Source organism: Drosophila melanogaster, chromosome 3L (assembly GCF_000001215.4).
Source record: "Drosophila melanogaster chromosome 3L".
NCBI lineage: Eukaryota > Metazoa > Arthropoda > Insecta > Diptera > Drosophilidae > Drosophila > Drosophila melanogaster.
In genome coordinates, this window is record NT_037436.4 from 5,512,321 (window position 1) to 5,531,182 (window position 18,862).

Below are 18,862 nucleotides of genomic sequence, written 5' to 3' on the forward strand. Positions count from 1 at the left end.
GCGAACCGAATTTATTCGTACAATTTATGGGCCACACATGAACAATAATAATTCATTCGGCTGCATGTAATTAAGAATAATAAAAATACTGGTATATTTTGTTTGTTTGCTTAATGACTCGAAATGTTTATTCGTTTTCGTTTGGTAATTAAATACAATAATAATTACATTAATAAGCCTTTCTGTTTTTTAATGACAAATATTGTACATTACATTTGCTTACATCCAGCTGTGTGCTTGTGTAGGATTTAATACATAATCGGATTGTTGTTAAAATACTATTTAAATAATTTAATTTAATGCTACTTAATTGATTTCAGGTGCTAATTTAATTTGATTCATTTTTTGTTCAGCTAATAATACATTTGATTTGGTGAGTTTTGGTTTGAGTTTGATAAGGTCATTAACGAATCGATTATTTACAACGTTTGGACTTCGTGCTTTAAGGATCGCAATTTGAAGATACCATTATTATAATACTGTACACGGCTCACGACCAGCATTCACACTCATTCAATATATATCCTTCTGCGAAACAATTATCAGCAATGGGACTTGTAATCACAATTCATTAAGACGAAATCACAGAGGCAAATGGTCATGTTCCAATGACACATTTAGTTGCGGGATATCTAAACACTGTAAAGGGGTTTTACTAAAGCCTTACATACAATTACAATAAAATTTAAACATATTAGTGTAGTAGCTATACCCTAATAATAGTCATTCACTAAAACATTAACACACATACGTTAAATGAATGAGCTATGACAGCCAATTTACTGGAATACACATCATATGTGAATGCCGACTGGCTGCGGAATGTGTCATTGGAACACGGCTATAACTTAGATCGCTCTAGTTTAAATTAAAGTGGTTGCCACAAGGACTTGCCCGCATCCTTGTCCTTCGCCTGCGAGCCGGGCAGGTGGACTCGCGACACCTCGCTGAGTATGCAGGTGCCATCGCATTCGGTTTGGCTGCCAAATTCCTGTTCGCAAATGCAGCTGGAGCTCTCCCTGCTTAGCAGGGCCAACTGGACTCCGGCCCCGGATGCCAACTCCTCGCTGGGGGGCGTGGTTGATGGCAGCTCCATGAGTGCCACGTCGTCCTCGCATTCGATTACGTTCGGATGCAGAGGTTTGAAGTTGTTTCGCCGCCACGGCGGCATTGCAACGCCAACACCTGGTGCCGAAACACCCGGAGTGGCCGCAAAGGTAACCACGCTTTGATGCTGATGATGTTGGCCATTGACATTGTTGTTCTGCCCACTACTTCCGTTGTAAATGCCGCTGTTAGCACCGGATCCATGCACCCGCGGCATATGCAAGCCCGGCTTCCCATTGTTGACACCACCACGCGCCGGACCAAAGAGATTACTCCGGATTCGCATCGAGGAGTTGGCGTAGGTTGACCTTATGGAGCTGGCGCGGGTGTGCATCGAAAAGGTCCTTTCGTGGGCGTCCATGCTCGTCTTGAACTTGCAGAAACAGGCCGCAAATCGCTTGTTGAATTCCCGCTTAAATTTTTCCTGTGCAGAGAAAAATAGACGACGGTTTAGGTTAATCCATCCCAATAACATATCACTAAAGTAAGCGAAAGTACTTTTATTCACTTAAATACAAATTAAAGTGCATTGCATAAATCATAAACCTCTTAGCAAAGTTTATCATTTGCAAAAATACATTTTTTCGCTATCAAACTTTCTGGTTAATTATTATGTGAATTGGCAGAAAATTTTTCGTGAAAAAGCGAAAACTGCCCCGGCTACGGCATCTTTCTGGCTAATGAAAGTGCTCTAGGCAAACCTCCATCTTCGCTGACAAATCCCATTTGTCTTCGCTGACAGTAAAATAGAATATCTGTTGACAAAGTTTTTCACGCACAGCCAGCAGGGGAAAAAGTTTACGAGTTTATTCGGAGATCTGGCTCTCAATCTATCTTTTACAGACAATTTGAGTGTCAAAGCAAACAGCCGACGGGTTTTTTCCCGCTTTTATCGGTTTGCCACTTTGGCATTCTGAGGATTTTTGTGGATTTCGCTTCAGTTTTGCGGTTTCACAATTTCTGCGGCCCAGACGGTAGGTGTTTGCTTATTGGCTACAGTGGAGCGCTGCTTTAATTAACTTTGACAAAGTATTTTTTTGTGTCAGCTATTTTAGGTGCGAGGCGAAAAGAAATTGGAAATTGTTTCAAAGTAAGGCAGAAGTTATTTTTGATTAAAAAAAAAGTGACGCGTATGCTTATAAATCAGCGAGAAGGAAAATGGGAAAACATCAACAAAGCAATCGATTCGCTTACAATGAAATTAAGTTAGACATATTTCATTCTTTTTTAAGCTTCTTTGATTTTTGAGACCATGAAAACTTCCGTAAAAGTTTCATTTGCTTTGCGTCTATGTTTGTGTTTCATTTGATGAGATAATAGAAAAAGCTAATTTTGGAAGCACGTGCAAAGGCTTTTTTTCTTTTAGGTCTAAAAGTACGAAAATAATATAGAAAAAATTACTTTTTTTACTTTAACTTCATTATTAAAAGCAAGACGTTAAGTATGTAGATATTTTGACGAGACATCCAATTGTACGCAAGGCAAGTTTTCCCAAGATCCCCTGTCAATAACTGACTCACCCAAACTTAAGTTCCCCAAAACTAACCCAAGGCGACCTTGAGTCCCTCATCAATCCCCACATTTCCCCGGCAAATTTACCACACATTTATAGACTTATGTCTTTTTAGTGCGTGTGCAAAGAACGTGTCCCTGAGCACGAACAAACATCCAAAGGATGTCAATCAAATCCCAGCCAGACAAATGCAAATTTAACACTCCGTAAACAAATCATCATCATCATTGGAGCCCACACTTACATTGTAGATGCCATAAATAAAGGGATTGTAGCAGCTATTGCTCATGGCCAGCCAATCGCAGCAAAACCAGACGATGCTAATGAAGTGGTAGTCGTTGATTTCCGGTATCGTGACATACAGAATATTATAGAGCTGCAGTGGCAGCCAGCAGAGTCCAAAGATAATGACCACGATAATCAGCATTTTGATGACCTGCAAGCGTCGCAGAAAAAGGAAATTAAACCCAGTCCCGATTTGCATACCACATCAACGTGCAAAACTCACCTTCTTCTTGTTTTTCAACAGCGTTATGTCCCGTGAATCCTGTGCGTTACCAGGAGCACGTGTGCCCCACAATCGTACCGCCATCTGGATGTAGACAAAGCTGATGACACAGAATGGAACCAGATACTGCACAAAAACCAGGGTGTAGCGAAAGGATTGCAATTGATCATCGGATAGGTTCTTGTTCATGCAGAATGGCCGCGTCACATTGTAGGTCTCATTGTTCTCTGTTCAAAGGATGAAATTCAGTTAAGGTCGCTGGCACTTAATCCATGCAAGTTGACGTATTGACTTACCGCGAAATCTTTCGGTCAACTCCTCCACACGAAAGGCAATGGCAAAGGGCACCGCAAATAGCAGGGCCAGCATCCAAATTCCACCAATTATGAACTTCGATACGAACTTGGTGGGACGTGCCCTGCATGCGTAAGCCGATTTTTAATGATTATGATTGACGAATCGAATCGTTTCGAATGTGGGAGCCCACTCTCCCCCCCAGCGACTCACCTAAGTGGATTAATGATGGCCCTATGCCGATCGATTGCAATGGCGGTCAGCGTGAATACCGAGACATTTACACTCAGGGCCTGGACGAAGGGGCAGAAGCTGCACATGAACCACGGCAGGTTCCAACTCTGCAGCAGGGCAGCCTGGAACTACACGGAATGAAAATATTGCAATTATTAGTTTAAAGTATTGCAGATTATCAGAAACAACTTGACTATACAACTATGCCTAACCTTTAGCCTGAGCATGATGTTTACAAATCACAAATAATCCCTTTAAAATGTTCACTATATATATATTCATTTTAATTAAAGTGTAAGGAAATAGGATAGCTACAAGTGAGTCGTCCGCCTGAGGTTTGATATGATTTAATCAACCCAAAATTGCGACTCCATTCAAGTCACACGGCAAACACCATTAATGAACAGTGGAACATGTCGGGGGTGTTGTATTTTCGGCCAGTTTCAACATTTCGTCGACAAATAAACGCTCGAAAGCCCAGCGGTGTTGTTTTGGACACTGATTTGCGCAGGAGTGAGTGAAAAAGTGTGTGTGTGATTACTGCGGATATTTGAAGACCGCGCTTTCTCCGTTCTCCACACAAAGTCGGCCGCAAATTGCAATTTCTCGCCGGCTTATTGATGACACTTACTGGCGGCTGTGACAGGACCAAAAATCTATTTGATTGCGGCATTAATATAAATTAAGTGCCCAAAATGTGGCTGGCTTTGGGTCAAGTTCAAGGTTCAACGAAGTGTACAGATTGAGCTTTATTAGTATGAATTCTGAGGTAAAAATCAATTTACTATTTTTATTTGAAACATAGAAAGATGTAAACAATTTGTACTACCAATTAATAATTATTTCGACTATTCAGTTCGATGGTTACATTCAATATTTTACGTCTAAAACAAGCTAAAATGCAATTGCGGCATTCTGCGAAACGAGCTGAATACAAAGTAACGATTCAATTACTTTATTCAAATGTCCATTGCTCATTGATTGACCATTTTCCGACTAAACAGTATTTTCAAAGCAAACTGCGTTCGCGTTTTGCATTCGACGACACCAGGGAATCAATTGAAGATAATGGCAATTCAATTACTCGGTATCACATACAAATTCCAAAGAAAGCCCAGAAAACTGTTCACATAGCTTTTAGCACTCTATTTTGGGTACTTTATAGAATACAAATCCCATTAACACATAAACCGAAAATCACATTTAAATTTGATGTAGGTAATATTCCATTACCACAACTTTTTTCGACAAGATGCGCGTAGGCCATGGCAATTTTCTAATGCCAAACATGAGCGCTCGTTGCCCGGAAATTAAATTGATGCCGGATTATGCTGAAATTGGTGTCCCTGCGCACTGTGGGTTTCAAAAACTGGGCTGGCTACCTTTCTATGGTGAAAATAAGCGAAAACTAATGCTAATGTTGTTGGCTTGTGTGATTTATGCGTTAAAGTCGATATCCATTTACTAGCGCAACAGTGCGTATGGGCAATTTTGCATGTATGCATTTCATATCCGCGAAAAAAAAAATCTCGGTAATTACCCGCATTATAATTAAGCTTAACTGTTGCAACTCACCTGAAATGGTATGCAGAAGAGGCCAATAATCACATCGGCAAAAGCCAAATTAGCGATATACATATTTGTCACGGTCCGCATTTGCCTGGTCGTGGCCACCACCCAGATGACCAAAGTGTTGCCAATGACGGCCACGATACTGATTCCCCCATAGAAAATGGACAACAGGGCCACAATCTCAGCGGGAGCCGCGTATAGACGCTCTGTGAATGAATTGAAAAATAGTTGTGCATTAGATTTATATCACTCGGAAAAAGTGCTTGCAACATTATTATAAAACTAAATGAGATATAACAATCTGTTTTACACAAAAATTTAAGAATGTATCCAATACATAATGCGCTCCTACTAAGTTACTGAAATTTTAGTTATTTATTACAAGACCATGCTTTTATGAGTGAATAAATTTTGTGTGTGGTGCTTAGCTTCTTCCAATCCATTAGTTTCAGTGTTGAACTTGTGAAAAATCGCGCTTGCTGACAGAAGCAGATTAATTCAAGTGTCAGTTGTCAGTCAACTGATGGCAGGACAGACGACATTCACGTTCCTGCTGACTTGTAAACGTCAAGGAAATTGAACCGTATTTTATAGCCAAAGAGGGAATTTTATAAATGCCACTTTGGACAGTATATACCTGTATATATATATACCTATATCCAATTTAATATAAAATATTGATAGTTAAACCCAACTTTGATATGAATTTCATTAGCATATCCGAACATCACCTGTTTCCTCATATCAAAGTCAATGAGATGGTTGAGCCCAAGTTTGGTCTTTAAATTCGGCACCCCCCACACTCATGAATGATTCAAGATCAAAGAACTAACGGCGAACTGTCAGAAGAAAAAAACACTTGTCAATGTTTTTGATTGATGATACGTCAAGTCAATTTAATCCAGTTGGATGAGTCGCGTCCCCAGTTGCTTGAAGGGATTAGAGAGTATACTTACCAAATTCTGCTTCCTCCTCGGCTCCGGGCAGGAATTCCAGGCGGGACTCCTGCTCGATTAAGTCCATTGCCATAACACTTTTTCGTTTTTTAGTTTTAGTTGTGTATCCTAATGAGGATATGATATCCTTCAAACCTTGTATTTTAGTTCGAATGCTGCTGCTCTATGTAGTGCAATACATCTTCAGGGGCTTCTGAGCTTCATTGCAATCTAAACTGGAAAGATATAAATTACAGCATTTGTTCATTTGTTTTCTGAAAATTCGCAAAAAAGTTATCTGCCACAAGTCCAGTGGTCAGGGAACAACAAAAGTGCAGACAACAAGAGAAACAAATGATCTGAAAAAAAATCATTGAAAAGCTATACAAGCAATATCAGTCTTGCCCTCAAGGAACTGACCAAATTCAGTGGGCGGACATGAGTTATGGCTCAGGTGGAATCACCTGTCAGCTTTCACAAGTGAAAAGTTTGTTCTGTATAATTGAAAGTGCACCCAAATTCAGTTTGGCGACTGAGGGCACTGCACTAGAATTTCGCTTGTATTTCGTTTCTTATGAAAACAGTTCATGTTTTCATGTTTTTATTGAAGAGTCATGCCAACGCTCAAATGTTGCCTTAGCCTTATTGAGGTGGCTCCTAAAAAATAAACAAGAAAGTCAGCAAGTTCATTGAATGTTTGAGAATAGAAGCCTCACTCAGGTTAATTGGCCATTTATCGAACTGTTAACATTGTTGGGACTTGTTAATTTATCTTCTTCAGTGTAAACACTGTCAAGACTTGTTAATTTATTGGGTAACTAAATGTTTATTCTATAGGCAGACGGAATTGTTATAGATTGACTTAGGGATGCTTGTAGGAAATAGGCTGGGAAATTGGCGAATGTCGTGAAAAAAAGATGTATTTAGTTTTGAATGACTGTACTATTTCCCCCAGAAAGAAACAGGTTCACAGGCTTTAAGTTTATATGGAAATGCAAAAATTTGTTTCGAGCATTAAATTACTCATTTTATTATGCTGGTCACAAGCTAAAAGAACTAAAAGGAGCCACCCTAACGCATGACCCCAAAATGTTTAATAAAACCACTCGTAACTTACCTTCTTTTGTAGTTGCACATAGCATAAGTGGACATATTTTCAAAGGCATTATGTGTACTACAAGCTGCCTCCACTGGAACTAGCATTTTAACTCTAATCCCCAAAAATACCAAAAATTAGACCCATTTGCAACGCTTTACCACGGGCTGCATAAAAATACGTAAACTTAGGAGCTAATTCGGGGAAATCGAATAAAAACTAAATGGACCCCTTCCTTCATTGTTCAAATTTCCAGTTGCTTTTGTGTGTAAATATAGGGGCACCATCGGCATCACTAACTCATTTAGTTGGCGCTTCATCGCATCAAAGGTTCAAGGACAAGCCAGAAGTTGGGTGTTCTGTTCTTGTGTTAGTCATATGCAAAGGATCGCTGCGAGCTAGTTAGAAAAATGCTTTGCAATTTTTCAATGGCAAGGAAGACAAGGGGAAAAATCGGGAAAACTGTCAGATTTGATTATGATTAGAGTGAGTGCTATTAGTCCGGCCATGCGAGACGCCAAGATTTTCTAATTAACGTCAAAGGAAAATCTTGCTTTATTTGTGGCCCGCTTGGGTGGCTTGAATTTTGATTGAGAGGCGATGATTTTTGGGCCATTAGGTTGAGGCAAAAGTTTGTTGTGTGCTAGTAATTGGGCATCCAAAATAAACTTAAAGAAATTACCAAAAAAAACTCATTAATCCCAGATTTAAAATGTTTCAGAATGAATTGCTTTGCATTATGTTAAAAATATTTTTAATAAAACGGTTCTAGTTTTTCTCGGTGTTTATAGCTCCAGACGGCGTGAAAAGTTAGATTTGTCATGGAGTTCACTAGAAACACACTTGAGAACAAAGCAGCCGGGATTCGTGTCACCCAGGACCAAACCATTAATTTGTAAAATTTACAGACTTGACACAAACAAGGAACATGGATGGCACGTGCGTTTGAGTTGTGAAATTTCTGGGTTGGGTAGCCAGGTGAAGTGAATAACAAATTTTTCAATGAAATTGTTGTTCAAGCAGCGAATATTAACAAAAGTGTATCCTATTAGACCGTAGGAGATCAAAGTGAAAATTCATATTGGATGGCAACGCGGCATAGAAAGTATAGCCCATCAACGAGCCGGCTGACAACGATATACGTATATGTATTATGAAAATGGACTCCCACATCCTGTCCTTTTAAATAACATTGAATATTGCGCATACGACACATAAGCCGGGCAACAACAACCACATTATGGCAAGGCTTATACCATCGCCAAGCAAAGGCATCCGATTTAATGAAAAAAGAAAAGAAAAGACAACATGTCCAATAAAAGCGCAACTGTAGGCCGATGCCTTTACCTTTTGCCTGGGGTATTTTCATTTGCTCACGAAGTTTATAGCTTGACAAAATACATATTTATGTAATACGGCACCAAAGGTAACCAGAATATATATATGTATACTAGAACCAATATTCAATTAGTATATCTGGGACTGAGGTTTTATTACCTGACTGAAAGATATAAAATTAAATTATCATTATTTGGTAGCGTAGCTGTGGTAAAAAATTTGACTGAAATGATTTCCAAGAACTTTTTACCTTGATGATAATGGACTTAAAAGTAAGAGTATTTAGATATAGAAAGTGTTTCGCTTTCGGGCTTTTATTTTGTATTCGGCTCTGTGTTTTGGGTAAAGGAACCGCTTTTGGCTTAAGAACCGAGCGAGTTGTTTCTTGGGTCGTATGGGTCTCTTTGTTTACAGTGCCAACGGACTTAAGCCTGAACTTAGACGGCGTGTGTTTACGGTTTCTGGTTTGATTGGTCTTTGGGGACAAATGTATTCAGCCGTCTAGTCTTATTTCATTAAATAATCACTTGGGTGAGCGAGGATTGCAATTAAGATTGTTCTTGCCAACTTAAAGTGTCAAAGGAGTGGTTATCTAATATAACAGCTTAAGAAAATGTCACAGAAAGTTCAGAAATCCCCTCGACATGAGGAGGCCTTGAACTGGCTTTATCTCGTTTAATTGTTTTTCAGGAAAATTTTCCATGTTGTTTAGTTGTCGTCTTACGGTCTCGGCTTGTTTGACCTAATGTTCTTGGAAGAGACATTTTGGAGTTTAAGTAGACCGGAATCTGTTGACCCTTTTCTGGGCTATGACAAATTGATGACCTCTTCAGCTCTTGCTTTCAGCAGTACTCAAAGGCGAATCAATTAAATATTAATTTAGCATAATGCCCCAAGGGGGGCAGGTAAATTATTTTAGACAGCTTACTAATTTGCATAACGCAAGATGAAATGTTGTCCCACAATTGCCAGTTCAGTTCGGAACACTCGATAAAATGCTTCTGGCTGTCGGGGGAAAAAGAATTTCCCACAGCTCATTTAACTGGCTTCTCCTACAGTTCACTTCTTCACCTTTTGGGCCATCTTACGCTGTATTCATGAAAGGACCTCGCTAAGAGTCTCCCATTGAGGTCGCCTCTCCTTTGACATTGTTTGCGTAATATCCTGTCAATTTTATGCGCCCTTTTACAGCTGCTTTGCCATTTGTCAAAACCATTTCACAAATGCTAAAATTAGTATGCCTAAAATATTATCAAAACGAATAACAAAATTTTGTCCGAACACCAATTACATATTTGTCGTCTCGGCATCTAATTGCGCAATACGCAAAGGAAGGCTTACCAAAAAACATTGTCCAGGTGTCCTTTGGTCCTTGGGACACGTGGCTCATAAAAGATAACTGCGATTGCTACCAATTATTGAACAGGTCACGACCTTAAAGTAGATGGGTGCTAACAAAGTCTCTCGTTGTTTGTAATCGAATTTAAAATATGAAATAAATTACTTCATTCACACAATTATCCAAATCAATCCAAAGTTTAATGTGATATTTAAATATCACTCCCCACGAAAACAAATATAATTTTCGGTCCCTTTTAAGAGACTTTATAGCTCTATTAATTTTCTGAAATCTCTCAAATAATGCGTGCATAATTTGTTGCACGTAACTCACAGTTTTTAGTATCGGATTTAGGGTCCTACCGTTGTAAGAGAATTTTAACTACGCTTCACGTGATCATCGTTAAGCCCAACCAAAATCCAATAAAATCCTCATCAAGTCGTGAACAAATAAAACCCGAAAAGGTGAGCAGAGAAAGGGGACACATTTGTGGCAGTTGTAAGTCTAATTGTAATAAATGTCAGCATTCCCGCAGGGGCTGTGAGTCGTCCTGGAAACGCGAAACCCTCTTCCGGTTCACTCACGCAAAAAAAAGGAGTCCACTGAAATTGGTATTAATATAGTTGTTTCTCACTTTTCCAGCCCTTGGGCCGCAATTAACTTGTCCGTGTGAAAATTCAATTAAAAGTCCTTGTGAATTCCGCTTTCACTGCGATTAGAACTCATTTTCACTGGACGCGACGATTTGGCTTTTCAGAAGGAGCCAGCTAAACATCCTGGCCGCACGACCTTCCGTTATCAACTGTTGGCAGCAGGTTCTTTTTGGGCTGGAACAACTGTTGAACTGTTGGCAACACGCACACGAAGCCAAAAGTACGAGCAGCAGCCACCCACCCGATGGCGGAGTTTTTCAAAGAACAAGAAAACGAGGCGGGCCAAAAAGGCAATTTCAAGTCGGGGATTTTGGCACTCAAAACACAACAAGTTGCACTTCAAACCTGTTGGCCATCGAACAGGTTCCGACGACCCTTAAATGTGGCCAAAAGCGGTCGGAAAAAAAGAGTAATTCGCATTCTTTATGTATATAAGAGCATAAATTTATGATGCTCATTTCCATTTCGCCGGCAAGTTTACGCTGACGAGGCTAAGTGAAAAATTAGCAAGAAAAGTAATAAGCAATTAAAGAGCGTTTTCCACACCCCAAGAAGACCAACGAAGTTTGTATTAGGAGGGTCCGTTGTTTTCCTTTTCGATTTTTCCACTTATCACAGCTTTTCCATGTCATCAGCTTTAACGCTACCCGACACCTTAGCATCGCCGACTAAATCCAAATGGCTGAACACACTCTGATTTGCATACTTAATATATATGCACACACCCTTTGTGGCACTTACTACATGTATATGTATGTGTCTATGCACACCTTTTGTGGCACGCTCGCGTTTTCTGAATGGAAATTAAATTACATATCATGCTGAGAAAACGGAATAGAAATACCCAAATTTGTAGCATCTCATTCTTCTATTTTTGTTTGCCGAACATATGCAAATTTGTGTGTGGAAAATGTGGTGGAAATTGAAAACAGATAATCTGAAGAGTTTTTCACTGCACTTAACAAAATAATTCCCTTTGATTGATGTCAACAGGAGGGAAGAAATCATTTAAAATCAATCGCGGAAATCTTTGATGGCGATTAACATTTCCTTGAACCGGAATTGCTTTCATGTATATTCTTGCTTTACTTTAATATTTTAAAAAATCATTCGAAGTAATTTGAGTTCACGTGCCGCATCCGTTTGATCTAACTAATATTTAACAAGCACATCACGTTTGCTCGGAACTCATTAAAACGTAAACCCCTTTTTGAAATGAGGCATGTATTTTTAATAAAATGTGTAAAGTTTGTGATTTTTGATGAAGGCATGGCAAAAAAAAAAAAACACACAAAACTTGGGACCACGTGCGCCTCTCTAGTTTAATCAAAGGAAATAGAAAACCTTTTGGTTTTCCTTTCAGGTTCACTAAAGAAAACTTTAAACCAAACTCAACTTAAAGCAGCTCCGGAGATGACTGTTCCAAATTTGCAATCATGTTCAGACCGGTGAAAAAATCATTGTCTATGGGGGGTAGCTGGTCCACCATATCAAAATACAAGCTTTTTTTTCGGTTTTTCGACAGACGAAATTGCCACACGACAGGTGCAAATGGACCGTAAATGTTTCCGTTGAAATCTGCTTATTAGATTGAAACATATTTGCGCCGATAAAAATTGATTTCATTTCGCTTCAAGCATAACATACTCAGCATGAGATTGTAGTACTCCAGACTTGACACCTGACCCCCCACCAACCAAAAGAGATTAGCATTTTGAGCATCTCGTTTGAAACAAAATTGATATTCGGTAAGATTATTTGAAAATTTACAAATTACATCAGTCGTTTCATAATTTAATTAATATTTTCGACACATTCAACCATGATTTGGCAAAATACACATCTTGGTTTGCTAAGTTAATTGAACTGAATGTTTACTCGATGGATAGTCAACATCGATTTGTTTTCACTGGAAACAAATTTGCATATGAGCCTCGAATTACGTACATCACTTGGCAATCGCCGCAGCTATTGAAGTGCATCTAATCTCGAATGATCACAGTTCACGGCACTTTTGCCCAGACTTGGGAGTGCAATGGCGATGCCAGACCCGAATCAAGTTAATCAGCACATTTAAATGCACATAAAGGACACAAAGGCGACAACACACCATTTTGCACACTTGGCTTCGTCCCGGCAAGAAAGCCAAAAAAATGTCAGAGCTAATCGGACATCTCGTCGAGTGGTGAATAGAATCGAGAACTCAATTCCAATTTCAGACAGGCAGAAAGCAAATTTCACATTCTATTGTCGATGGCTTTCTGCGGTTAAGTACACTGACACAATGTACTTATTTAAGGTAACTAATTACTGTCCGAATGTTGTAAATATTAATAGAACTCGGGCCTAGAGCTGTCTAGACCAGATGGGTGTTTTTTATTCGTTGATGACAGTTGCTAAAGACATCAACAATTGACTAGGTTTCCCTTGCGTCAGATTAGTGACTGACGTGGGTCACCATAAATATTTAATTGTGAAAAGATAATTACTTATTTGAAATAGGGATAGGAAAATTCTTGGAAGTTGGTTCCGTAAATAGCACAAGGGTGGAAATGTAAATGAAAACGTATTGAGATAGAATTTTGCAGCTCAGCTAAGATAATTCCATAATGAAAATAACTATGTATGTAAATGTATTAATTAACATGTGCGTTTCATTTAACCGAGTAAAATGTAATTCGATCCAGTTGCCGCCTTATTGTAAATGCCTTGCAGCAATTTGAATGTTTAAAATGAATGCTTTCTCCCACTCAAAAAGGACATGAATATTGTAATTTTGAGCCTTGATTAGGCTGTCCGTCAAATTCGAGGCAACTGACATATTTATTATTATTAATACCCCACAGTTTTCATTGAACACGATTTCAATAGTCATTAGTCAATTTGTATTCATAACGTATTCAGGCTGAAATATGTTTGCTTTATTTGCTTACACATCTGGAAAGGACTTTTACTGCAGTTCAACAAAGTAGACAGACGCCACTTAAAGGATTTCTGACCAAAGTTTATTTTATCTTAAAGACAACCAACCATGTGCTGCAAACGATTTTCATTCGACTAAAAATAGAAAAATATTATGCAGAAAAGCCGCGTCGAGAAAAGTTTCTTTTGCTGTCGTTGAAAAGATTTTCTCCTCAGGACAAAAATGTGAAAGATTTGCAAATAATTGCTATATTACGATTTGCCAACATTTTAAGTAGAGGAGGACCTCGAGTGGAGGGTGAAAAATTTGCATCGCTCTACTCATCGGCATTCTTGTTTTTTTGTTTCTTTCTGTAGCTTGGCAGGGAGTACAGTACCCTTTCTTCCAAAAGCATTTAAACAAGCGATGAGCAACGCGAAAAGTGAAATTTTTTCAATAAAAGTCAACAAGCGTGAAAACAAGTAGAAATATTTACGTGGCTGACTTCGTGTTGGCATGAGCATACAGGACACTGGCGGATGGTAAACAGGATCCTGTTGATAAACACAAACACTTGACGCAAAAATGGAGAAAAAAAACATATAGAATAAAGAAAGCTGCCTAACAAAAAAAGCTAAATAAAATCTAGTTTGTTAAACTTAAAAATAAAAGTTGAGAAATTTAAATGTGGTTCTTGCAAAAGCCCCTTCTAATTGTTCACATTGTTTAAATCCTTTAAGTCAGCCATAATTTCTCTCGTCCTTCACTGATAAGACTTCAAATTATACGCAAAAGACAATTTCTAGAGAATTTCTACAAATTAATTCCGAGACTTTTCAAAGTTTTCAAGTTGACTTCGAGAGCCTTAGAATTGCAACCACTTTGAGTTGTGTGCACTTCTGCCCACACCTACACTCGAAAGTTCTTTAAACTTTTGTTCAATCCCCCCCTTCATACATCTTGAGCTCGAGAAAAAGTCTTTAATTACCCGAAGCATCTGCCACGCGTTCAGTGAACCTTGCAGTAATCATCGAGCTCGATTCAATTGAATTTCATCTGCACAAGAGGTTCGGCTAATTTTTGAGCAAGCATTCGCGTAGCAAACACAATTTGCCATTACAAATTCCCACTGTTCCTTGACCTTTTTGCCAAACAATGACAATTCCGAAGAGGTTTCACAAAAAGGTGAAACAACAAAGCAAAGGATGTGGAAAATCCCCTCCCAATGATCCAATTAAACGATCCCAACCTGACAAAGCATTATCATTTGTTGATGTCTCTGCAAGGATTTCTTATATGTATGCCAAAAACTCCTGTGTGGCAAAGAAAGGAAAATATTGGTAAAACTGCAAGGGCCAAGGGAATACAAAAAAAAAAGATGGCATGAAATGTCGAGAAAATCCTATCAAAGCGAGAGCGAACAAATCTTTTTTTAAAGATTTTTCCTGCTACAAGAGTGAAAATTGCAGAATATTAAATCCACTTCGGCAATATACCCTTTTAAAGTGAAATCCACATAAGAGCTCTTAAAAGTAGACTATGGAAATCCTCTTAAAGCTGGTGCAAATTAATAAAATCATCCCGAGGCCTTTTGTACGAAAACCTCGCCCTCTATTTTCCGATTTTTCCGGCTCAATCAGTAGTTGTAGCTTAATTAAAAACGAAATTAATAAACCCACTAACCCAGTATGGAGCACGGGGTTGAAATTATTTCCCGATTACTGCCGCCGAACTTTCTGGCTATTATGCTCCAAGGATAATGTAATTAATCATGCTATGCGATATCCGGACAAGCTGTGCGGGCAAGGATAGCAGAAGCCAACCTGAGATAAATACATTTAATCTCACACTTTAGCCACAACAACAACAACAACAAGAGATGAAAACCCATTTACGGGCATTATCATTATCTCTAGTAATTAGTGGCCTAGCAATAATACGAAACCAAATTCCAACGGGTTAAATACCGACCAAAAACAAAAGAAGATATTTGGCTAAGAAAAGGAAAGTAGGCTACGTGTCTTGATTTTAAAAACTTTCACCCAGAATACCACAGACACAACAGGAAAAGGCCATTTGTGGATTGTGTTTTCTCACCTGCAATTCTCGTTATGTCGTGTTTGTTTCTTGGCTTAATATGTACAACGAGTTTTCCCTTTGAGACGCAAAGAAAATGAGTGCTAAATTCCAGATAGGTCTTTAATTTTTTATACACATTTAATGCTGCTGCTCTTTTGACTGAGCAGCTTATTCTGCTGTTTATTATTTGCATTTTTTCTTTGTCGCCGCTTAATTTCCTTGCCAAGGCTAAGTTCGTCGCACCTGCAATAACCTTCTACCAACTCTAATTAAAAATGACCTGCTCCTGGCAACATTGTACATATACATAGTACAATAAGTTATGTGGTCTGTGATGTTCTGAGAATAACGTGAAGGTTGCAAAATTTAAGGCAACAGATTAAAACTCGAGCGTTTTAACATCATCCGGACCGTGAAGGGAAAAACAGAAGACAGCTTACAAAGCTGACTCCACACTTTGTTATCCGGCATTTGAAATACTCAATGACGAGAAGAACCATTACCATTACCATGGCCAGGAAAAGGATTGTGGCAGCAATGCAAGTGGAAATATTTTATTAGCCAGTGCAATTCAGTGAATTGTGTATTCTTGTTTTTGAAATATGTTAGCTTTGCCTGCGGTTAATTGAATTTCGATTCTAACTACATTTGTACACATTCGTTATCGAGGATTTCGTAAGCTAACCGCAACAGGGAAAATTCCAAGCAAAATGTTTGACTATCGCAAGTAAACGAACCACTTTATACTCGACGCTCTTTTATTGTCCCACGTGATCAAAGTCTATTGGATGCTAAAATTTCATTGATAAATTTCGCAGACAACAAAAATGTACCAGCCGCCGAATGAGAGAACGTTTAAATTGCTCAATTGCCAAACAAATCGACGAAGTGTATGGTGTTTTAATAGATTTTTTATTTGCTCATTGAGGCGAGAGCTCAGATCACTTGATAACTATTTAATATGCGAACAATGTGTGCAGTTAATGCTCTTAATTGTAATGGTAATGAATTTTTCACCATTTTCTGCATAACGGAAGCCCATTTGGCGGACTCAACTTACCCCACAAAAATTAATTACTCTTCTGATGGATTTAAATGCGTTTTTTGTGTAATTAATTAGTAAATGCTCATTTATTTCTTTCACTGCCCAATGCAATTAGCTTTCTGGTTTGCTAGTTTGCTATTGACTCTGCATTTATCTGCTAAATGGCCATAATCAGTTGGCGAACAAACAGTAAACTGTGTATATGTTTAATTATACACTTAGATAAAATCACTTTTGAAAGGTTTTTAATTAGTGTTATTTGTTTCACAAATAAATCTTTATAATATTCTACGGCCCGAATTCAGTATCTTATTGCCAACGAATTTTTTGCTGAATATTTAATATCTTTTCGATACAGTTTCGATCGCAAGATACAACCGCACGATTAAAGCTCCCGAAGTCAACTGAATGGCAATGGAAACTCGGCGGCCTGTTAATTTTTTTCTTGTCGTGCCGGCTCCTATTGATTCCAACACAGATACAAAGAGGGGCAGGCGCACTCGCACACACACACACAGTCCCCTATTTTTTGTTGATTTTTCTGTTTTTTTTTTTTTTGTATTTTTATCTCTGGAAGAATTACGCATACGTCAGAGTAGGCATGACCACAAAAAAACAAAAATTGCTCAGGTGCAGCCCGACAAGAAATCTTAATCAATTTACCTTGTCTTCGCGGCGCTGTTAATATAAATCAATAAAAAATCCAACGCCAATTCAGCTGGGAGTCTGGGCGTGTCTCGGCTGTTTGGGCCGAATATTTGCTGACTGATTAGAGCTGCTATCCACCCAAAATAAAGAAAAGTATAAAAAACAAATTATTTTATTGCCTCCCCCTCGGTAAAATTGTTACAGATAAGTGAAAGTTTCAATGTCTGCGTATTGTTGAGTCAATTATTTAACATTTAATGCTGTATTAAGTGGCTTTCCAATGGAGTTTTCCGCTCACCCTTTTCCATCTGCCCCCGACAATTAGACTTGTTTGTGGCGTTAGAGTTACGCCAACAACTAATACTTGGCACTAAATGATTAATTTGTAACAAGGCTTGGGTGTAGACATAGCAATTACAGCTAAGCAAAGTGTTTAATTTCTGGTCACAAAAGCGTTGATAAAAGAACCTTAAATGAGGTTGCGGTTTGCTGGAAATATATATATATTTAGAGCACTCCATCGATTCTTAATCAAAATTCGAGCTCAAAAGGAGGGGTGAAATTCCAAATAAATCTCATTAATTAAGCTGAATTCCGGCGAATTTTAGTTCGGAATGTGATACAATTTATTAGATATCTGCCTAATGTTTAATTTGCAGTGATTTCTGAGACTTTAATTTAACCTAGTACAATGGTATTGCCCTCGAATGGCCAGCTCATGCTGCCTTTAAGATGCGCAAATTGAATTTAGGAACATAAACTCATCATGGAGGACACATGCACGACAATGTCCATCAGTGATTGACCCACCTTTGGACTCTCGAACGAGCAGTGATTGTCTGATAGAAAAACAGAAGGCAAAATGGGCCGAAGGCAACTGAGACTGAGCCCAAACGAAATGGAACCTAAAGGCTAATAGGATTTGGGGATAAGTGCGTTGGGAAAATGTTGCTCCTTTTAATTTAAGCCGCATTTAACGCTCAGAGCCATGGCAAACTATTCGATTACTTTAAAGTTACATAAGCGCCAGGTGCGCAAATTTATAAATTCTGTTTTATCATAAACTGCTTTTGCAGCTCACAACCAGATTAAATTCGCCAGCATGTTGTAATCAATTTAATCGGCTTTCGGCGCACATAATTTTCCCCAGATATTGCACTTAATCAATTTATTCAGTGTGGCCCTTTAAGAACGAGTAAATTGTTTAAACTTGTGAAGTTAACTTTCTTATACTTACATTAGCAGCAAAGTCCCACCTACACATACTTAGGGTTTTATTTAAACAGATTTCGAGTCGCTGGCATCATGGCGTCCATTAGAGTTCGTGTGCGAATTGAATTAAATACGAACTAATTTAACTAAATTCGCATTATCATCCGCACCAGAAAAGTTTGAAGCCAACTCGCAACTGAGTTGCGAGTTGAGGTCTGCCATCAGTCTGTTAATTCTTTCTTAATTTGATTATAGCCCTGCATTATTTTAGCTTACATTATGCCTAAATGTTTCGCCAGAAAACATTTTCATTTGGCAACGCCGAAAAGTATCATCGAAATCCAATAAAAATAAGTAAGTAAGTAAAGCATTTTTCTCGAAATTTGA

The 18,862-nt window shown here is 38.5% G+C and overlaps 1 protein-coding gene across 1 annotated transcript; it reads right to left on the reverse strand.

The window, feature by feature from the left end:
- Positions 1-100: 100 nt before the first annotated feature.
- Positions 101-17,021, reverse strand: Lkr (Leucokinin receptor). The gene is made up of 8 exons (NM_139711.3): positions 16,631-17,021; positions 6,185-6,399; positions 5,232-5,434; positions 3,636-3,784; positions 3,425-3,546; positions 3,129-3,355; positions 2,865-3,056; positions 101-1,531 (listed from the first exon to the last, which is right to left on the reverse strand). The coding sequence occupies exons 2-8, from the start codon at positions 6,255-6,257 to the stop codon at positions 869-871; spliced, it is 1,629 nt and encodes a 542-aa protein (NP_647968.3). The 5' UTR covers positions 6,258-6,399; positions 16,631-17,021; the 3' UTR covers positions 101-868.
- Positions 17,022-18,862: the final 1,841 nt, after the last annotated feature.

Excerpts from the sequence above, each read along its gene's own strand:
- Lkr (NM_139711.3), bottom strand. The coding sequence starts at position 6,257 with ATGGCAATGGACTTAATCGAGCAGGAGTCCCGCCTGGAATTCCTGCCC. Across the intron at positions 3,356-3,424 it reads GTTGACCGAAAGATTTCGCG|AGAACAATGAGACCTACAAT; the intron begins GTAAGTCAATAC and ends TCCTTTGAACAG. Across the intron at positions 3,057-3,128 it reads TGTTGAAAAACAAGAAGAAG|GTCATCAAAATGCTGATTAT; the intron begins GTGAGTTTTGCA and ends CGACGCTTGCAG.